At 35.7% G+C, this 19,562-nt stretch overlaps 1 protein-coding gene across 8 annotated transcripts in view; it reads right to left on the reverse strand.

Annotated features, from left to right (window-relative positions):
- LOC138691054 (uncharacterized) overlaps positions 1-19,562 on the reverse strand; it is a 90,840-nt gene that overhangs the window by 3,847 nt on the left and 67,431 nt on the right. For all 8 annotated transcript variants that reach the window (XM_069812774.1, XM_069812737.1, XM_069812756.1 and 5 more), the window contains 7 exons: positions 16,639-16,777; positions 13,465-13,518; positions 12,367-12,432; positions 9,975-10,068; positions 7,555-7,746; positions 4,575-4,675; positions 1,841-2,103 (listed from right to left, as the gene is read on the reverse strand). In XM_069812774.1, the coding sequence (XP_069668875.1) occupies positions 1,841-2,103; positions 4,575-4,675; positions 7,555-7,746; positions 9,975-10,068; positions 12,367-12,432; positions 13,465-13,518; positions 16,639-16,777 (909 nt within the window). The remainder of the gene's footprint in view (positions 1-1,840; positions 2,104-4,574; positions 4,676-7,554; positions 7,747-9,974; positions 10,069-12,366; positions 12,433-13,464; positions 13,519-16,638; positions 16,778-19,562) is intronic.

The following is a 19,562-nucleotide window of genomic DNA, read 5'->3' on the forward strand; positions in this document are numbered from 1 at the left end:
ACAATATTGAAGGGTCAGAACCAAAGTTACTTATGACAAAATGTGATTTTGAAAGTTTCTAAGCTTTTGTAATGTGCGTGAAATTTTCAATTTCAATTTTAAAGTGTGATGTGGTTAAAATATACAGTCTGACCTCGATTTCTCGAACCGCTATGACTCGAATATTCTATTTCTCGAAGAATGTTCTAGGTCCCTATCATATTATATGTACTTTACGTGTTAATAATAATAATCGATAGGCCTAACTCGAAATTCGATATTTCGAATTTCCGATATCCAGAAACAAAATTTTGATCCCAAGAGACAGAAAATACTCTGCGTTTAGAATTCTATAATGCCACAGAGGAAAATACTTAAAACTTCTGCTTTTCCGCAATTAAAAGAGGCCATGATTCAGTGGGTGAAGTGTGTGAGGGACAAAAATGTTCCTATTGCTGGAGGGCTAATTCGCGAAAAGGCAGAAAAGTTCGCCAAAGAATTAGTTTACGAAACTTTCCTAGCTAGTTCAGGATGGCTAGAAAATTTTTAAGTTAGAAACGAAATTGTGCAGGAAGTTATGTCCGGACGTAGACTGTGTACATTATAGGCGCAATGTTAGAGGAATACAGCCCAGGAAACGTGTTTAATGCTGATGAGACTGGACTCTTTTTTAAGTGTTTTCCAGAAAAACATTGGCTTTTAAAGGGGAAAAGAAACTCCACGTAGTCGGCAAATCAGAAGAACCTAGGTGTTGTAAGGGTGTCAAGTCATCACCTGTTGAATATTTAAGCAACAAAAAGACTTGGATGACTGCGTCCATATATAAATCTTGGCTCCATCGGATTAACAAAATGTTTGAACATTAAAAAAGGAAAATTATTCTATTCGTCAATAATTGCCCACTTGATTTAAAATCGGTGGGAGTGGTTTTCCTATAGTATTACAGTACTTCTCTTGTAAAACATAATCCTGCATGTATAGGTAATATTTTAAAGACGTACAGTACGTTATTTTGTAATTTTCCAATAAAATTTCAATAACTCGAAATTTCTTTAAGTCGAACTATTTTTTGGCCCCATTGCGATTCGAGAAATCGAGGTCAGACTATATATTCATTTTATACTAAAATTCTAGATGCTTCAGTTTATCCTGGATGCACTTAAATTATTTTTTTAATGTCACTTGTACCCCTTTGCATCTGACCCCCCCTAAATTGTTATATTAAATTAGTTTTGATGGGGTCAGGGTGGATTGGGTTGGGTTAGGCTATTTTAGTTTAGGTTAGGTTCAACTAGGATTTGATTATATCAGATCGGATGAGATTGGATTTTATGGTGTCAGTTTAGACGAGATTAGATTTGATTTTTCCTTATGTCATTCTGGGATTGAATGAGATTGTGTTAGGTTGGATGATATTAGACCATTTTGGATACTGAATTAGACTATACCGTATACAGGTATTAGATTAGATTGAAGTATATTATATTATATTCTGGACTAGATTATATATCAGTTTGGATGGCATTCATTTAGATTACATTATAATGGTTGATATCAGATTAGATTAGATTAGATTGGATTAGGTGATATTAGACTAAACGAGATTAGTAGAGACTAGATTAGAACTCTTACATATATTTTCAGGAAGTGGCTACCATGAAATACACATTTAGATGAAGGAAATAAAGAGGTATTCTTGTGAAATCATTTACTACCAAATTTTGAATATGTGATCCAATTTAGGTAGTAGTCTAATATCGGAAACCATACTCAACATTCATTCATTCATTCATTTCACTGCAGACGGAAGATAAGCAGTTTTTACACATTTTCATCCAGATGTGCCAAATAATAAACCTACCGAACGACAAACACTCTGTTGTACTGGTTTCTTCTTTTGTCATTGGCGAGATCTTTAAGTCCGTGTAAAAAAATATCATCCAGCCACGAAGGATCTTTGTATACTATTTTAACCCCTTGGAAAAGAGCTCTCTGACGAAATACTGCACATTCACTCTCTACAACTATCACTTTTGTATCTTCTCTTGTCAAATACTTGGTCAACCATTCCAAGCTACCAGATGCCACTTCTTCTGCGGCGTTTGAATCATAGCAGTCATGAACCTATAACAGAGAAAAAAAGAGTTTGTATTAAACCATCATCATCTTCATCATCATCATCATCATCCAAGGACTGATGTTTATCATGATGAATGTAACATGTTAATTATAAAATTACTTGAATGATAAATGTAACAATAGTATCAACTTACTAAGAACCCCTACAAGCAAAGATTTACCGAAGACTAATCTGTATTGAATAATTTCAAGGGAAAAATTGTTCCAGGGTCGGGTATTCAAATCTGCTTTACAGGGAGCTTTACCTGAAAGACTAAATTTGCATAATATATATGTCACTGTGTACGTTAACAGAAAACCACAATTCCAAGTCACACAGAGATTATGTGCACTCGATGTGGGACTCTGGCGTTTCGTCAGCCCACGCGAGTTGTGTGGATATAAAGGGAAAAGTTGAGACGGTGTCGGGTGGAGTTCCCGGGTAGCTCAGTTGGTAGAGCGCTGGTACGTTCAACCAGAGGTCCCGGGATCGATACCCGGCCTCGGAACAATTTTTCCCTTGAAATTATTCAAATCTGCTTTACAGGGAGCTTTACCTGAAAGACTGGATTTTACTAATCTGTATTGTACATACTTACCTCAAAGAGCTATGTCTGAATTGAATTATTGTCCATACACACTCAGACTTACTCATACACTTATAATTCACCAAGAAGTCGTCAGAGGTCGTTAAAATAAATTATTTCCCGTAGAGAAATGCGGTCACTCGAGAAAAACTCTTCCTTCGTGGTACTGCATTTACAGAAATACGTGATAATAGAGTGACCAGACGTCCTCTTTTGCCCGGACATTTTCTCCATTTTAAGCCTTTGCCCGGGGTCCGGGCGAATTTTTTAAAATTCAAGAAATGTCCTTCTTTTCGTAACTTTTATGTCTGATATTTTGAAATTATCTGATTTGACGTCTTTTTCAAATAATTTTCCTGTAGGTAGCAGCAGCATCGACAGAATATACTCTTTGCCAACGATCATAAGTCTCTCTGCATACAAAGTAACATTAAATTCACATTTTGTGCGGTCTTTTTATGTATTTTGATAATAATTATAGTTCCCTTGGCTTTCATATGTTGTTGTTGTTTTCTAATGTCAGGCGTTTGACAATAAAGTCATTTGACCTCTTGCACTCCAATATTTTTCAAAGATATTATCATGGTCAGCCACTGAAGCGCAGATTTTGAGGTTGTGAAAATGGCAAGTTGTACCCGATTTAAATGAACACCATATTTTAATGTTTTGGTGGCTACTTCATTCACACACAACCCCCAGAATGTCTGGAGGACCACACCTGCTGTTGGTCGACGGGTCCATTGGACCTAGCTGGGAGATCTTGTTGATCACCAGCTTTCCCTCCTTAAGCCACTGGAGGACGATTTTAGTGCCATAGCAGGTCAGCACTAGGAACAGAAAAGTAGAAAGAGGAGGAAGGAAAGGGAAATGAACCCCTAGGCCTCGAATGCTCTAATGCCGTCAGGGTCGAAGAAAGTAAGAGTTCAGTCAGAGGACTGGATAGGAAAGGGTAAAGAGGGAATTAGGTATTGAATAGAGGAAAATTATACCAAATTCAGTCATTAACTCATCAAGCTGACCAGTGCTAATTGATGAGTAGCCCCTCCCTTTAGTTCAGCTCGTAAAATTATGCTTACTAACAGCTGCACCACGGGAAGGTAGGGATGGGACATTGGGTATTTGTCCAGGTTGGTTCCTTAAAACCTTCAATGGGAAGGATTAATGGCTCTCCCCCCTGTATCCGACAGATACCCTTTTGCAGCCGGCTTTCATATGTAGTTAACTGTAAAATCATTTTACATTATTAAGTTTTATCATAAGTATGCAGTAATAAAATAGATATTAATATAATTTTAAGTATAATATAGGTCTAATCCTAAATCTAAGTAGGGTAGATATTTTCTGTCCCCTTTAATAATTACAGTTCCCTTGACTTTCATATGTAGCTAACTCAAAAAGCATTATTAAGTTTTATCACAATTATTTTTGTAATATTAACATACTTTTAAGTACGATATAAGCCTAAATATCTACTGTAAATATTTTGTAAGAAAATAGATATTGACGTAATTTATAGTATAATAAGCCTAAATCTAAGTACATATTGTCTGTCCTCTTTTTTCGAACAATGTCCTCTTTCCTATCTATGTCAATCTGGTCACTCTACGTGATAATAGTTTCTCAAATCAACATTTTCAATAGCTTGCCGCCATTTCGCTACAGAGAATTTCTTAAAACGAAAAAATGAAGAAATTTCGATCACATAATCATAAAAATTTTTGTTCCTATGTTTACTTTTTCGCACGCTTAATTTGGAGAGCGTTACAGTTGGAAATATTTAAGCAGCAGCAGAACTCTGGATATTTTTTTAAAGGCCGTATGGGACCCTTTAGGTCTACTTAAATTACATCAAAGATTTTTAACAGTAGTGTGGCAAGATAGATACATTACCTCACATTTTAATGTATTCATTAATACGCTTCTGAAAGTCGCCATCAAGTCCATGAATGCTTTACAATCTCGAGAGTAAAGGAGAAGAATCTGTGGCAAGGCTGTAAAAAAAGAACACATTAAAAAATAAAACAAGCATCATACTAAACTTGAACTAAATACTCTGTGATATCCATAAGAAAATTTGGTTTAGTGAAGATGACGCATACTTTCTTATAATAAATTTTATGAGTTTCCTAACAAATAGTTTTTTTTTTCAATATTGCTGTACATCTCGCTTGAAAATTAATTGTAATTACACATCATAAACAACTCTAAGCAATAGTTAACACCCGTTAAAGTCTAATTAATCGTTAAATTATTTTAAAAGGAGATTTAACAAAGCTGCCATTTCATCAACCTCTGTTAAAGTTAACAGAAGTTTAAATCTCCCGTTAATTTAAGTATTCATTCTTCATCAGTTACATATTAAGTTACTGTTTAAAATGGCTGCTAAAATACATATTTTTCAAGCACAATTATTGTTGTATGAAGGTTATTTAAACGGCGAAGGAGAAGAAGAAATCATGCCAAGAATAAATGATTCTGTTAGTATATTTGAACAAAAGTATTTCAAGAGGTTTACAATGATTGCAGCAAAAGAAATAGGAGAGAGGTTAGAATACCAACTAGTAGAAACTTACGAGTAACTCCAATGCTGCAATTATTCATTGGTTCAAGATTTGACGCTCCAAACTCAGTTTAACTTACTGCTGGAAAAATATATAATATAGCTGAAATATTTTGCAATCGAATACGATATTTTTCAATAAATGTGCAAACTATATGTGATGTCAATGTGTTAATAATTCTCGAGCTAGCAAGTAACAACGTACACTAAAAAATTCTTTAATACGTTTAGGAAACAATTTGGTTTAACTGAATCTTCAATAGATGACATTGTCACAATAGTTTTAAAAAATCAAGTCAAATTTTTAAGAATTATTTTTCTCTTAAGACATATTTTAATTAGATTTTAGTATACATATCAATTTTCTTCTTCTTATTCTACTTTGTATTTATATTTGTAAATCATATGTCAGTATAGGTATGTCGGTTTCTTGTTTAATTATAGGCTATGTGAATCCTACTTGCTTGTAATTTAATACTAATAGACCGTGTATTCCAGTGTGTTGGTTTTTATTTTTTATTGTGTACATTTTATTGAATTATCGGCTTCTGATTTTATGTGATTCGTATTTTATTCTAGCAACATTAATATGTATTCCAATGCGTTTATTTTTATTTCATAAGGTAATTTTTTATTTAACCATCTCTTTTGATTTTTATTATGTAAATCGTATCCGTATGTAATTACTTTAATTCGATTCAGTTGTATGTTCAACTATGTAAGCAAGTTTTAATCCTGGTTGAGTGTAAGAGAAGGACCTACGGCCTTAACTCTGCCAGATTAAATAAAGCCATTATTATTATTATTATTATTATTATTATTATTATTATTATTATTATTATATTAAGGCTTAAGAGTCTACCTCCGTTGGAAGGCAGTTTTTAATAAATAAAATAAACAATCCAAATCAGCGTCATATAAAACAAACGAAAAGCGTGACCTTGGCCGCTTTCATAACGATACGATATTGTCATGGCATCTTAAATATTACTACGCTCGAACATGAAAAATCTGATTTAACAAGAATTTTGTTAACAAAACCACAACGACGGTTGATAAAATTCGTCATATTATTATTATTATTATTATTATTATTATTATTATTATTATAAAAGTGTTTTGTTGGTAAAACAATTGTTACAGCATATTTAACGGAGGTTGATGATGAAACTGTGTTGGAAAGAATGGGTGAAGAAACAATGATGCTGAAACTGATCAAGAAGAGGAAAAGGAATTAGTTGGGTCACTGACTGATAAGAAACTGATTCCTGAAAGATGCACTGGAAGGAATGGTGAAGGAGAGAAGAGTTCGGGACAGAAGAAGATAATAGATCATAGACGACATTAAGATATATGGATCATATGAGAAAACGAAGAGGAAGGCAGAAAATAGGAAAGATTGGAGAAAGTTGGGTTTGCAGTGAAAGACCTGCCCTTGGGCAGAATAGTAAATGAATGAATGATGAAACCGGCCATTTTTAAGTCATTTAAATGACTCAAATGTCAATGGCATTCAAATGTTCTGCTACGAGCGCAGTTTACAGCGATAGCGAGCGAATGCAAAGACCAAAAGAAAGCGGCATCTGACTGAGTAATACATTAGCTATCACGTGCCTTTGTGTATCTCCACTTTTAGTAAGAATAGCAGGACAATAGGTGACGACCATTTTCGGCTTTTCCCGTTAAAAATTCTCTTAATGTTCCTTCAACAGAACGATGATAATCAGGGTGAGACAAGTGGCCAAAACGCTTGGTGCTTACATAGATTCTTCCTCACAGCCCCAAATTTTACTTACAAAGACGCTAGATCGCGTAGCTTTTGTTTCTCCTCCCAGTCCTCTTTTCATACATTCATTCATTCACTTGCTGAGAATTGTATTACTATACATCTCATTAAACTTTAAGTATCAACTCACGACTCAACTCTGAAGAGGGATAATAAATTACTATAGGGTGTCCCAGAAGTCTCCATACATACGGAATGTCAGTTTCAAATAGAAATAATAGGCTACATAAAGTAGCAGCCTTAGAGAGTCAGACATAGGTAATCCAGCCAGTTCCGACACACATTCTACAATATGTCCAGCATCACATGATGACAGACGTCGCTGACAGAGGCCTGAAAATGATGCAAGTCCGGGTTTTCTACTGGTAGACGTACGACTTAAAGTAACCACAGAGTAAAAATCAAGAAGTGTAAGATTAGGGGAGTGGGTTGGCCACATTCAGCACATTACGTGAGATTTCTATTTCAAACTGATATTCCGTGTGTATGGAGACTTTTGGGACTCCCTGTATAAGCTCACTTACGACACGAGAAAGGCGATGGCGACAGTGGGATGAGGTAAGGTAGCGGCAAAGGCTGTTTTGGCCGCTTCAAGACGTATATAAGAACACCAACACAAGCTGTCATTAGGCATGTTAATATTATTGTAATTGTTATGACAATACTGTAGTCGTCCTCTGTTGAAATCGGAGTGTTGGGCACTGGTGTCGGTTTAACTGAAAAGAAAAAGATCACATAAAATCCAGGTACAGTCACACCACAAATTTATTTTTCCTAATAGAGATATCTTATGCGAAGTTTTATCGTTAGATGGCAGGAGCGTTCCATGCGGCGCAACATGTTGTAGGGCTATGTTATGTCATCTGCTACAGTTGATTACGTTTTCCCGCTTGTTGGTTTTCTGTGCGTGTCAAAATTATATTTACAATTATTTTGTATAACCTAGCATAATTTAATATAATTCAGTATTTTCTTACCATATAATTTAATTTAATTTACAATACATAATAGCGTAAACTTGCATAATACTGAGCGATTCCCCTTAAGGGATGGGTGGCGATATCTGCAGTAGGGGAGAGTCGGGTAGTATCGGACATCGGGTAATATCGGACAGTGAGTTTCTTTCATCTACCACACGATGATACTACCTGATTGACATGGTTACGTTTCTGTGATGTCGCATAAAGAAACGTAACCATGTCAGTCAGGTACTACCATATGGTGGTAGATGAAAGAAACGCACTGTCCGATACTACCCGATGTCCGATACTACCCGACTCTCCCCTATGCAGAGTATAGATACGAGTAAATTGAATATTCATGAACCTAAACGAGAACTTTGAGAACGAGGTGCACGAATAAAAAAATTGGAACTTTGTCGAAGGTGAATGTTGTCTCTTTAATCACAAGTATTTAAGTACCGTACGCTAAAAACAGGACATGCAGCCACCAATATGTTTTTTATAGGGAAGAGACTATCGGGATTGAATTCCTCGTATTTCTTCTATAGTTGCAGAGAGAATAATGCAATGTTTGATAGGTTGATATAATATGAACGCAGTAGTATGACGATTATTATTCGTGCGTTTTGTAGGTTAAGGACATGCAGTTTTGAATACCATATAAGATTATTTTGAAAATTTGAAGTTAGAACATAGTTTTAATAATTAGTCTAGAGTACATTAAAAACATTATTCACGAAATGGATTTCACTACGGATTGTTTGGATAATAAACATCACAGTCCATCGAGAGTTTACTGCATGCGTAAATTTCGAGACTCCTACAACTACTGCATAATCTAAGGCATCTAAGCTAACATAGCTCGCTGTCGAGGTTGCATATGTTTTTATTAATTTTTCTTTTTTCTCTTCCGAAATGAAACTGTAGCCAGCAATTCCTTACTTGAAGTAGTTATTTTTGTTTAATAGCTAGCGCTTTCGAGGCGCAATTTAATTAGTTCTATTTTTTAAGGTTTAAGAAGGGCTGCACTGCTACTTACAGACCTGTTACTAAATCCACGTATTACTCTGTGAAGAGATTTATTAAATCTACTTACTTAGACTTCAACAAACAAAATTTGATAACACAATCTCAAGGGAAAAAATGGAACTCTCTGCATCATAATCCACAGTTAATTCCCGATTTACCACGCAAATCGTCTGTAGCTGCATTTAGATTGGCAACAGGCCATGACTGTTTGGCCAAACACCCGCATAGAATTGGAATATATCAGTCCCCTAACTGCCCATTGTGCAACTCAAACCAAGAAATGGATTCGGAACACCTCAAAATCTGTGCTTCAGTGGCTGGTCATGATAATATCTTTGAAAAACATTGGAGTGCAACAGGTCAAATGACTTTATTGTCAAACGCCTGGCATTAGAAAACAACAACAACAACAATATTTTTTAAGGTTTAAAGCATATATTCAGAATATTTCGGGACCTGAATAAAGATAAAACGCTTTCACTGGTTTTTACATATAGGAACATAACAAAAATTTGGCATTTTGTGATGTTTTTAAGAGTATTTAATATACTAATACACTACGTATATCCTCAATGTATATATAGTGAAAAACAAATGAACACGCAAAGCGCATCTCTCACGTGCGCTATCTGTTGGTGCTAGTTCAGGATATCCCTATTAATGCACTTTTTTGTGTAGAAATATCACTGTGCAATAAGTTGGATCACCGCTAAGCGGGCTGTAACTCGTCCACGTCACTTTTCTAAAGGCGTCATACTAATCGAAACCTGTTTCCAAACGTACAACTGTTATACTCTAAAGATATATCCAAAAAAATGTTGACACAAATTTTGTAAAGACCAATCGATACGTAACACCTGAATTATATGAAAAATAAGAAAAGAATGTGCAATCTACATTTCATTGGTTATTCATTTAAATTCTAAAAGTTAAAGCAAATTTATGCAACTCACCAACGTGACTATTCCAGGTACATGATATTTTACGAAACTGATCATCAGCCCAAACTCCAATGCCGTTACATGGATGGTCATTGAGAATTTCCGCCTATAAGAAAAAGTACAATCTTGATTCTTCGATCTTTCCTTTAACATTTACATAATCACCAAAGAAAGGATTTCTATGTAAATATATATTTACTAATAAAGCTAACATCAATTTGCATTATCTTTATATTTCACAATGTGTCGAGTTGAAAAATGCTACTTTTATTTTCCATATTTTTTTTCATATTTCAGAGTTTAGTACATACTTTAATTAATTTCCATATATTTTCCATATTTCATATAAAACAGTCCATATTATATTAAGCTTAACAACAAAATAAAATAAAATTCCGTTAACTTTTAAAAATACATCTCGACGTTAGAGTTTTAAACATGTTCACTAATTCTTTTAAAATCAGAGTTATTTGAAAATTAACAGTCCTCTCAACAATGGGAAAGCAAGTTAAAGGCTCATTCACAATGAAAATTAAACATAACGTAAATGTTAACTTAAGAATGTAAACGTTACGGTAAAATCAAGAAATCATACCATCATTCATGATGGGAACATAAACATAACAGCAAACATACTTGGTAACCATGAAAACATAACAACGACGCCATTTCCTTATATTCTGTCGTATACTTCAGCGCTCCACGATTGTGTTCTGTTTGCAAATCACGTAAGCATAAGCATGAAACTTTGGAGTTTGCAAACTTTCATGTTAACGTCTTACGGTAATGTTTATGTCAATGCTTATGTGAATCATTGTGAATGATCCCATTTGGTAGCCTGGGCGCAAATTTCTGTGTTTATGTTACGGTTATGTTTAATTTTCATTGTGAATGGGTCTTTAAGAAACTGTATTATTTTAATTTTGAAGTTTGTAACGGAAAAAGATATGCAGCTCCACAGTTAGGCCTAGATGCCAATCAGAATACACATTGGTTCAGTTCTGTTAATCATTCTATAAAGACGGGAAATATACCAGAAGTACCACATTCAACCACGTTAAAATTAAGAAGTTACAGTTCAAAATTTAAAGACGATAGTTTATCAATTCACAATAAAATATTATTTTGTAATTTGTATCAGTGTGCAGTATCGTCTACACAAAAGTTCCTGGTGCAACAACATATTCAAACCAGTAACATCAGGCTAACAAACAACGAAATTCCAAGCAGTGACAATTGTTTTTAACAGAACCAACAACATCGAATGTAAGGACCGAGTTGTACATCGACCTGTGCAGTAAATTGCATATTTTAACAATATAAATGCTTCGAAATTGTTACTGTTTTGTTTCTCTAAAAATTTCCACAATCAGTTACTTACTTTCAGATATTTAGTTATTTCCTTTAATCACTAAATATGTCAGACAATTACCGTCTTTCACAAGTCCGTGAAACATTTTAGAAATTCACCACAAAAAAAACTAAGCAATAGATAATTGTAATTATTATACTAATAGAACGAGAAACTCTCCAAGTTTTGTTAGGAAAAAGCACGTATCGCATAGTTAACATGGTTTGCCGCTAGGAGGAGTAGTACTGAATTAGCTTTGTAAGTAAGAAGCCTTTATTGCATAGTTGCCATGGTTCGCTGCTAGGAGTACAGTTGTGGTGAATTAGTTGCTAAGAGACATTTTAGTAGCAGTCGAAATGACGTTAAATAAACGTGAGAAAGCATTTTGTGTGTTAGACTACGCCTTAATGCGGTGGCCATCCAGGTCACCGGATTTAACACCTTGCGCTTTTTCCTTGTGGAGATTTTCGAAGGACATCGTTTTTGTACCCACACTCCCCGCTAACCTTCAGGAACTTCGCAGTTGTGGTAGTGATCCATCGTGATATGCTGACAAGATGGTTTATCGGCTAGATGTCTGCCGTATCAACAAGGGTGGACACATTGAGCATTTGTGAGATATGTAAAAAATAAACTTGTAGAGTTTACCTACAGTATATTTGTGTGTAATAAAATGTAATATCCGTTGCTTAGTTTATTTGTGGCGAATTTCTAAAATGTTTCACGGACTTATGAAACACCCGGTATTATATCAGTAATTTTTATTGCTATTGTGATTTTAACATTTACTTGTACTTTTTCCTCTTCCTTTTTTTTTTGCATTTTTTTTGTATTTATATTTATACTTTCATTTCTTTCTCTTATTTATTCTATCATCTGCATTTTGTTTTGTATTTGTATTTTTAGTGGTGTGGTAGAGAAGGCCAGATGGCCTTATCTCCAACATATTAAATGAATAAATAAAAATAAATAAACTTCTCTAACACCCTGTATGCAATTATTCATGAAACAAATGCAATAATGAACAGTGTTATATTAATATAACTGACTTACAAGTATACATTGAGAATGATTTGATTTGTTTGCTGTCCAACACTCAATTTCTCGTCCGCCGTGATTCTGCAACATTAAAATAAATGCTGTTAGTTCAAATTAGAGACATTCCCTCATTTATGAAATAAATATTCGTGCGATCTATTCATATTTTGGCATCAGAACTCATGTACTTTCTCAAGTGAATTTTGTGGTGGAATTTTACATAGGCCTATCTTCAAAAATTATTTGTATTATTTATTATTATTATTATTATTATTATTATTATTATTATTGTTATTATTATTATTACTTACTTACTTTTTTTCTTGTTAGGAAAGACGGAGGGAGTATCCCGTAACACAAAACATGGAAGTATTTCTACTGTTATATTTTATATTCAAAATGGCATTCTTCCTGACAATGATGTTTAACCTTCTGAGTTCTGAGACATTTGTTGTTTTATTTTTAAAGTTCAATATAATTCAAAACAAAATCACTGATATGAGGGAAAATACTAAAAAAAAGATTCTGCAGGTTATAATTAGGGCACAAATGCATATGAAGAGTTCGCGGGAAAAACGATGAATGTCACATTTCTGTTAAGGATTAGATAATGATCTAATTGAGTCTATAACTGCAAGATGTAGTGCTGTTTCTATAGAAAATAAAGGAAAGGATTACTGTATTCGTGGTGATAATTCTCCTTTTTACCATTTTTCATAAGAACAACATTAAATTTCGTAGTGATCCATTGAATTAGATAATGACATCAACCTTAACAAAATTGTGACATTCATCGTTTTTCCAGCGAACTCTTCATATATATTTTACTATACTTCGGGTCTCTACATATACATCTTATATCATAATCATGTATGAAGTATAGTATAGTATACTATACTCTGACTCAGGGGGATAAAAACATTCATTCCATTCTGTGTATTGCGGAAGAAAAATTGTAAACTATTCTGTGTCTTTCGGCAAACACGTCTATCTGTGTCAGATCTAATAAATATAAAAGTCTAACAATAAGTTTACTTAAAATATAAGCAAAATAGAAAGCCCGGGGAACGCGGGTCCTTTAAGCTAGTAAATAAATAAATACTTATTTCTTACCATATTGCAATGAGACGGATATCTTCCTCTTCTGCACACAATATCTCCAGTTGCCTGCAAACAGATTTGTCTCCATTAATTCAACAATATATTAATGTCTTGTCTGCCTTCAAAAAGTTTTCTAAAATGTAATCATAGTCCCATATACCCAAATCATTCTGAAATTACAAATCACTAATAACATTTTGTACACCGTGCCCTAAAACGATTGCTCCGATTTCACAATACTGTCTCTCTGTGACTATTATTAATGCTACAGCAATGCAATAGGTGCCGATAGACAGGTAGCTCTTCAAGTTTTGTTGATATCTAACAAGTTCTTGATATATGAACCTCCGGCCTCATGACACACATCTAGGTGATATTCCACTTCTTCCACATTGTACGTGTCAACATCTGTCGCTCGCACCGCAGCTGTGATGCTCCTGCAGGTCACTGGCCAAAGGAGGAATGTAAACATTGTCCTTCACTTACCCCCACAGGAAAAAATTACAAAGAGGTTGACCAGGTGAGTACAGAGACCACCTCATCAAGTTTTGCTCTTCGGCAGTACAACGACCAATCCAACGTTGACGAAAATGCTTACTGTACTCATGCATATGATGGTGTAAGTGAGGTGGTGCATCATCTTGCTGAAAAATGAACTCGTATTGCTCTTCGTGCAGTCACAACAGAACGATGAACTGCGTAATTCAGGACACAGAAAACTCTCTGAGGTGTCGATAGCGCCATTTTCTAACAATGGAATTTTCCAATAACACCCAGCGCATGCGCATATGGTAGCTGTACGCTTAATAAACTAGAAGATAATTAGCTGTCTATTGAGACTAACAGTGTTCCTACAGCTTACACACTTTCCAAAATAAACTATATTAAAATCGGAGCAATTATTATTTTGGGACAGCTTGTGTTATTTTTCACTATTGCAATAAAAATGATAAACACACGTTCTCCTGTCAAACAATTCCTCACATCTTTAATATCATGAAATAAATTAGTATAATTTAATAGTGCTGATGGTGATGGTGGTGGTGGTTTGGCAGAGATAGAGATAGTTGTAGTAGAGGTGAAGGTGGTTATGGGTAAGGTAGATATGGTTGTGGTAGAGGTAGATATGGTTGTGATAGAGGTGGACATGATTGTGGTAGAGGTGGACATGGTTATGGAAGAGGTGAACATGTTTCAGGTGGAGTTGGAGATGGTTGTGTAGAGGTGGACATGGTCAGGTGGACATGGTTGTGGTCGAGATGAACATGGATGGTTCTGTAAAGGTGGACATGGTTGTGGTCGAAGTGTACATGGTTGTGGTCGAGGTGAACATGGTTGTGGTTGAGGTGGACATGGTCGTAGTAGAGGGTGAACATGGCTGTGGTAGAGATGAACATGTCTGAGGTGCAATTGGAGATGGTTGTGTAGAGGTGGTCATGGTTGTGGTCGAGGTGGACATGGTTGTGATCGAGGTGGACATGGTTGAGGTTGAGATGGGCATGGTTGTAGTAGCGGTGAATATGATTGTGGAAGAGGTGAACATGTTTGAGGTGGAGTTGGAGATGGTTGTGTAGAGGTGAACATGGTCAGGTGGACATGGTTGTGGTCGAGGTAGACATGGTTGTGGTTGAGGTAGACATGGTTGTGATCGAGATGGACATGGTTGTGGTAGAAGTGGACATGATTGTGGTAGAAGTGGACATGGTTGTGGTTGAGGTAGACATGGTTGTGGTTGAGGTGGACATGGTTGTGGTAGAAGTGGACATGATTGTGGTAGAAGTGGACATGATTGTGATCGAGGTGGACATGGTTGTGATCGAGGTGGACATGGTTGTGGTTGAGGTGGACATGGTTGTGGTTGAGGTGGACATGGTTGTGGTTGAGGTGGACATGGTTGTGGTTGAGGTGGACATGGTTGTGGTAGAAGTGGACATGATTGTGGTCGAGGTGGACATGGTTGTGGTTGAGGTGGACATGGTTGTGGTTGAGGTGGACATGGTTGTGGTCGAAGTGGACATGATTGTGGTCGAGGTGGACATGGTTGTGGTTGAGGTAGACATGGTTGTAAATGAGGTGGACATGGTTGTGGTTGAGGTGGACATGGTTGTGGTTGAGGTGGACATGGTTGTGGTTGAGGTGGACATGGTTGTGGTCGAAGTGGACATGATTGTGGTCGAGGTGGACATGGTTGTGGTTGAGGTAGACATGGTTGTGGTTGAGGTAGACATGGTTGTAAATGAGGTGGACATGATTGTGGTCGAGGTGGACATGGTTGTGGTTGAGGTGGACATGGTTGTGGTTGAGGTGGACATGGTTGTGGTCGAAGTGGACATGATTGTGGTCGAGGTGGACATGGTTGTGGTTGAGGTAGACATGGTTGTAAATGAGGTGGACATGGTTGTGGTTGAGGTGGACATGGTTGTGGTTGAGGTGGACATGGTTGTGGTAGAAGTGGACATGATTGTGGTAGAAGTGGACATGACTGTGGTAGAGGTGGACATGATTGTGGAAGAGGTGAACATTTTGAGGTGGAGTTGGAGATGGTTGTGTAGAGGTGGACATGGTCAGGTGGACATGGTTGTGGTTGAGCTAGACATGGTAGTAGTAGAGGTGGACATGGTTGTGCTAGAGACGAATATGGTAGTGTTGAAAGTAGAAATAGTGGCTATGTATGAGATGTTTGCAGTAGAAATGCAGGTAGAAGTAGATACGAAAGTGAAGGAAGTAGTAATAATAATAGTGACAACGCTGATGGGTATGGTTGTGGTGATATTGGTAATGATGTTAAAGCTTATATTCGCCATTGTGAAGTGAACAATACAAAAAACATTTTATTCAATGAAGCCAATTTCAATTTTTTATTCCCTCTTTGTTTCATTTTTAACTCGAACAGTTTAACAGATACGAATACTCTATCTTACATTAAAGGGTCTTTTAAAGTATTCTAGTGGCAATGCTGGACGTTTTCTTGATGAGACGATGAAACTTGAGAACTAGATGACAAAGGAAATGCTAACTCCTCTACAAATAATCTTTCGTCATCAGCCACTGGAATTTCGACATAGGTATCTGAACTCTTGCACTCCAGGTTTAAAATACACACGTACAAGAAAAATACAATCTTTTGTAAGATACTATCTTACGCTGAATCTCATTCATTCTTGTTCCATTATGAGAAATACTTACATTTAAAGAGAAAATCCAACTCTCTCCTTTATTTCCAGAAGTACAGTTACATTCTTTTTTATCACATGCCCGTACAGTAAGCTGGATTTTAGAAACGTGCATTTCTCTCAAATTCCCCACAATATGTTTCATAACATCCCTGAAGGAAAACAGACCCATATCAATATTTATTAACATTTTTAAAAGTGTTTGAGAAAGTTAGCATAATAGATCATATAATGTTTTGGAATCCAAGAGTACACACAGTGTTTGAGCGTATTCCGAATCTCAGCGCTGAGCAATCTGATGGCATCACAGTGTTCCGAATTTCACCAATGGAGTCACTGATGCTCCACCGGTGTCGCACCGGTGCCATCAGCTTGCAGAGGTTGTGGCAGTCTCCATCAGCCGCCATCAGTGAATCTGATTGGTTCTTGTATAGGGCGGGAATTAGCAGACGAATGACATCGTGCACTGTTGTGTCATAGCGGTGTGTTCTGCTGTATTGTTTGTAATGAGCACAACGTAAAAACAATATGTTAATGGCTCATGAGCGAACATGTCAACGGACCAGTTATTACTACCGGTTCAAGAAATAAATTGTTTATGATCTCTTTTCTTTCAACGAGATGGCAATACGAAAATTTCGCAAAATTTTGCTAGCTTAGCACAGACAACAACTTATACAGTCGCCATGACAGCCATCGATCCTTCCAGCAGTTTTGTTCCTATTACGCTGCAGCGTGACGTCATTGTTGTCCACCGGTCCGGTGAGATTCGGAATACGCTGTTTCAAAATATTGGCAACACGTCTATATGATTATTATAAAGTAACCATTAATAAGACATCTGTCAGGTACACGTCATTTATAGTCAAACTTTCAAAGCATCACATTCCAAATTTCGGAAAACCTATTATTTCTGTTGCCATGGGAGACACTGATTAAAAATAACAACTCCACAACCTAAATCGTTTTTTGTTCTGCAACTTACGGAAAAAAATTCAGTAACAATGGCGCAAAAGTTATTTCGTAGAAATTTAGGAACCGATCCATCTACCACATCGTTGGATTATAAGTGCTATCACTGCAGCTCTGGCCTATCGGCTTGGCCTCCCAAGTCACCAGACTTGACACCATGTGACTTCTTTCTTTTGAAGAATGTGAAGGTTGCAGTTGCAAGATCTTGAAGTAGTAAGATATCGGTCATTACTGCGATTGCATCCATAAGCAGAAATATGTTGGAGAGAGTGTGGCAAGAATTTGACTATAGTGTTGATGTTTGCCGTGTAGCAAGGGGTTCTCATATTGAGTGTTTATAACGTGCCAATAAAAACTTCGAGAGTTTCTTAAACAAAAGTTGAGTGTTTATTATACCCTAGATCATATATGTAACAGATAACTCCTCGTTACGTTAAAATCGGCAGCACTTTGATGAGAACAACCGCCAGGATCGCCACCCGTCCGCCGTAAACGAACACGAGATGGCAGTACAGTCGCTAATGCAATTCAAATGGGTATTATGATGTGACTCCTTATGTAACAACTAGATGGCAGCGTAGTAAAGCTGACAAAAGTTGTTAACCTCAAAGCCTATAACCCCTACATATCTGTTACATATATGATCTAAGATAATACTTATAATAATCATAATATGAAAGCGTTGCCATAATTTTGAAACACTTTTCTTTTAGAAATGTCAAGTTTTTACGAATTAATTTTCCATGTTATGCAATTTATTGGACGAGCCATAAATCAACGTACATTTCCTACCGAGATGTTTTTCAAAATCTGGAGCACTGTGCAAACACAAAGAAATTTAGAAGTGAGTTTAAATTTCTCGACTTGGAAAGATACCCAATTGTGACATGATTTTAAGGGGAGAGGATGGTATTTTTTAAAACTTTTTTCCTATTTGGTGTAAAATATTAATTTTTTGTATGTAGAGAGCTCATAGCTATGGCAACTCAACCAAATAAAAATATTTTGAAAAAAAATTATTTGGGGGCCCAAATTTGAAAAAAATATACCCAATGCAGGATTGCACTAAAACCGATATATCTAAACCGTTTTTAAAGATAGATTCAAACAGTTTTTGCAATATATTTTCAAAAGCATGTTCTACAAACTGTCGGTAACAGAATTTTGATATCAGTCCCTACGTTTGTAAAATAAACAATTAAAATTTAATAACAATTTTCTGATTTCCTTTCTTGCAAACAAACGGACGTATTTTTAAAATGAAATCAATTAACAAAATTCTGTTACAGAGAAAAGTTTCCTAATAGTCTAAAGAATGTGTATTCTAAATTTCATGTATGTATCATTAATAGTTCAGAAATTATATTCATTTGTCTGGCAATGTAGCAAAAAAAATGAAGTTACTGGAAACCGATAAAAAGCGGGCTTGTGATTTAAAAACCCATAGCGCAGGAATATTAAAAAGGACGTCTCAACATCTGATAACGGCAAAAAAATACCCACAAAATGTTATGCAATGCATTCCACACATATCAAAGGGTATTTTAAAGAAAAGAATTTTTTTTTTTGAAAATGTAATTTACCGGAAACAACAATAAAAGTGGGCGAGTGATTTATAAATCCATCATGACGCAGGAAGTTTAAAAATGGCGACTCAACATCCGATAAGGGCATAAATACCCACGAAATGTTATGCTATGCATTCCACACATATCACAGAGTATTTTAAAACAATTTTTTTTTATTTACTCATTTTTCACCAAAAAATACCTTCCTCTCCCCTTAAAATGGATAAACAATTTTTGTGTTGAGAATAATTGATAATTAATTATAGGCCCACAGTACATTTATAAAACTTGGCACAATCAATAAGCTAAAACGTTGCTTAACAAGGGACAAATTTTATAACAGAATAATCATGAAATTTAACAAAATCAACATCGGTAAGCTAAAAAATGATTAAGA

Source organism: Periplaneta americana, chromosome 2 (genome assembly GCF_040183065.1).
Source record: "Periplaneta americana isolate PAMFEO1 chromosome 2, P.americana_PAMFEO1_priV1, whole genome shotgun sequence".
Classification (NCBI taxonomy): Eukaryota; Metazoa; Arthropoda; class Insecta; order Blattodea; family Blattidae; genus Periplaneta; species Periplaneta americana.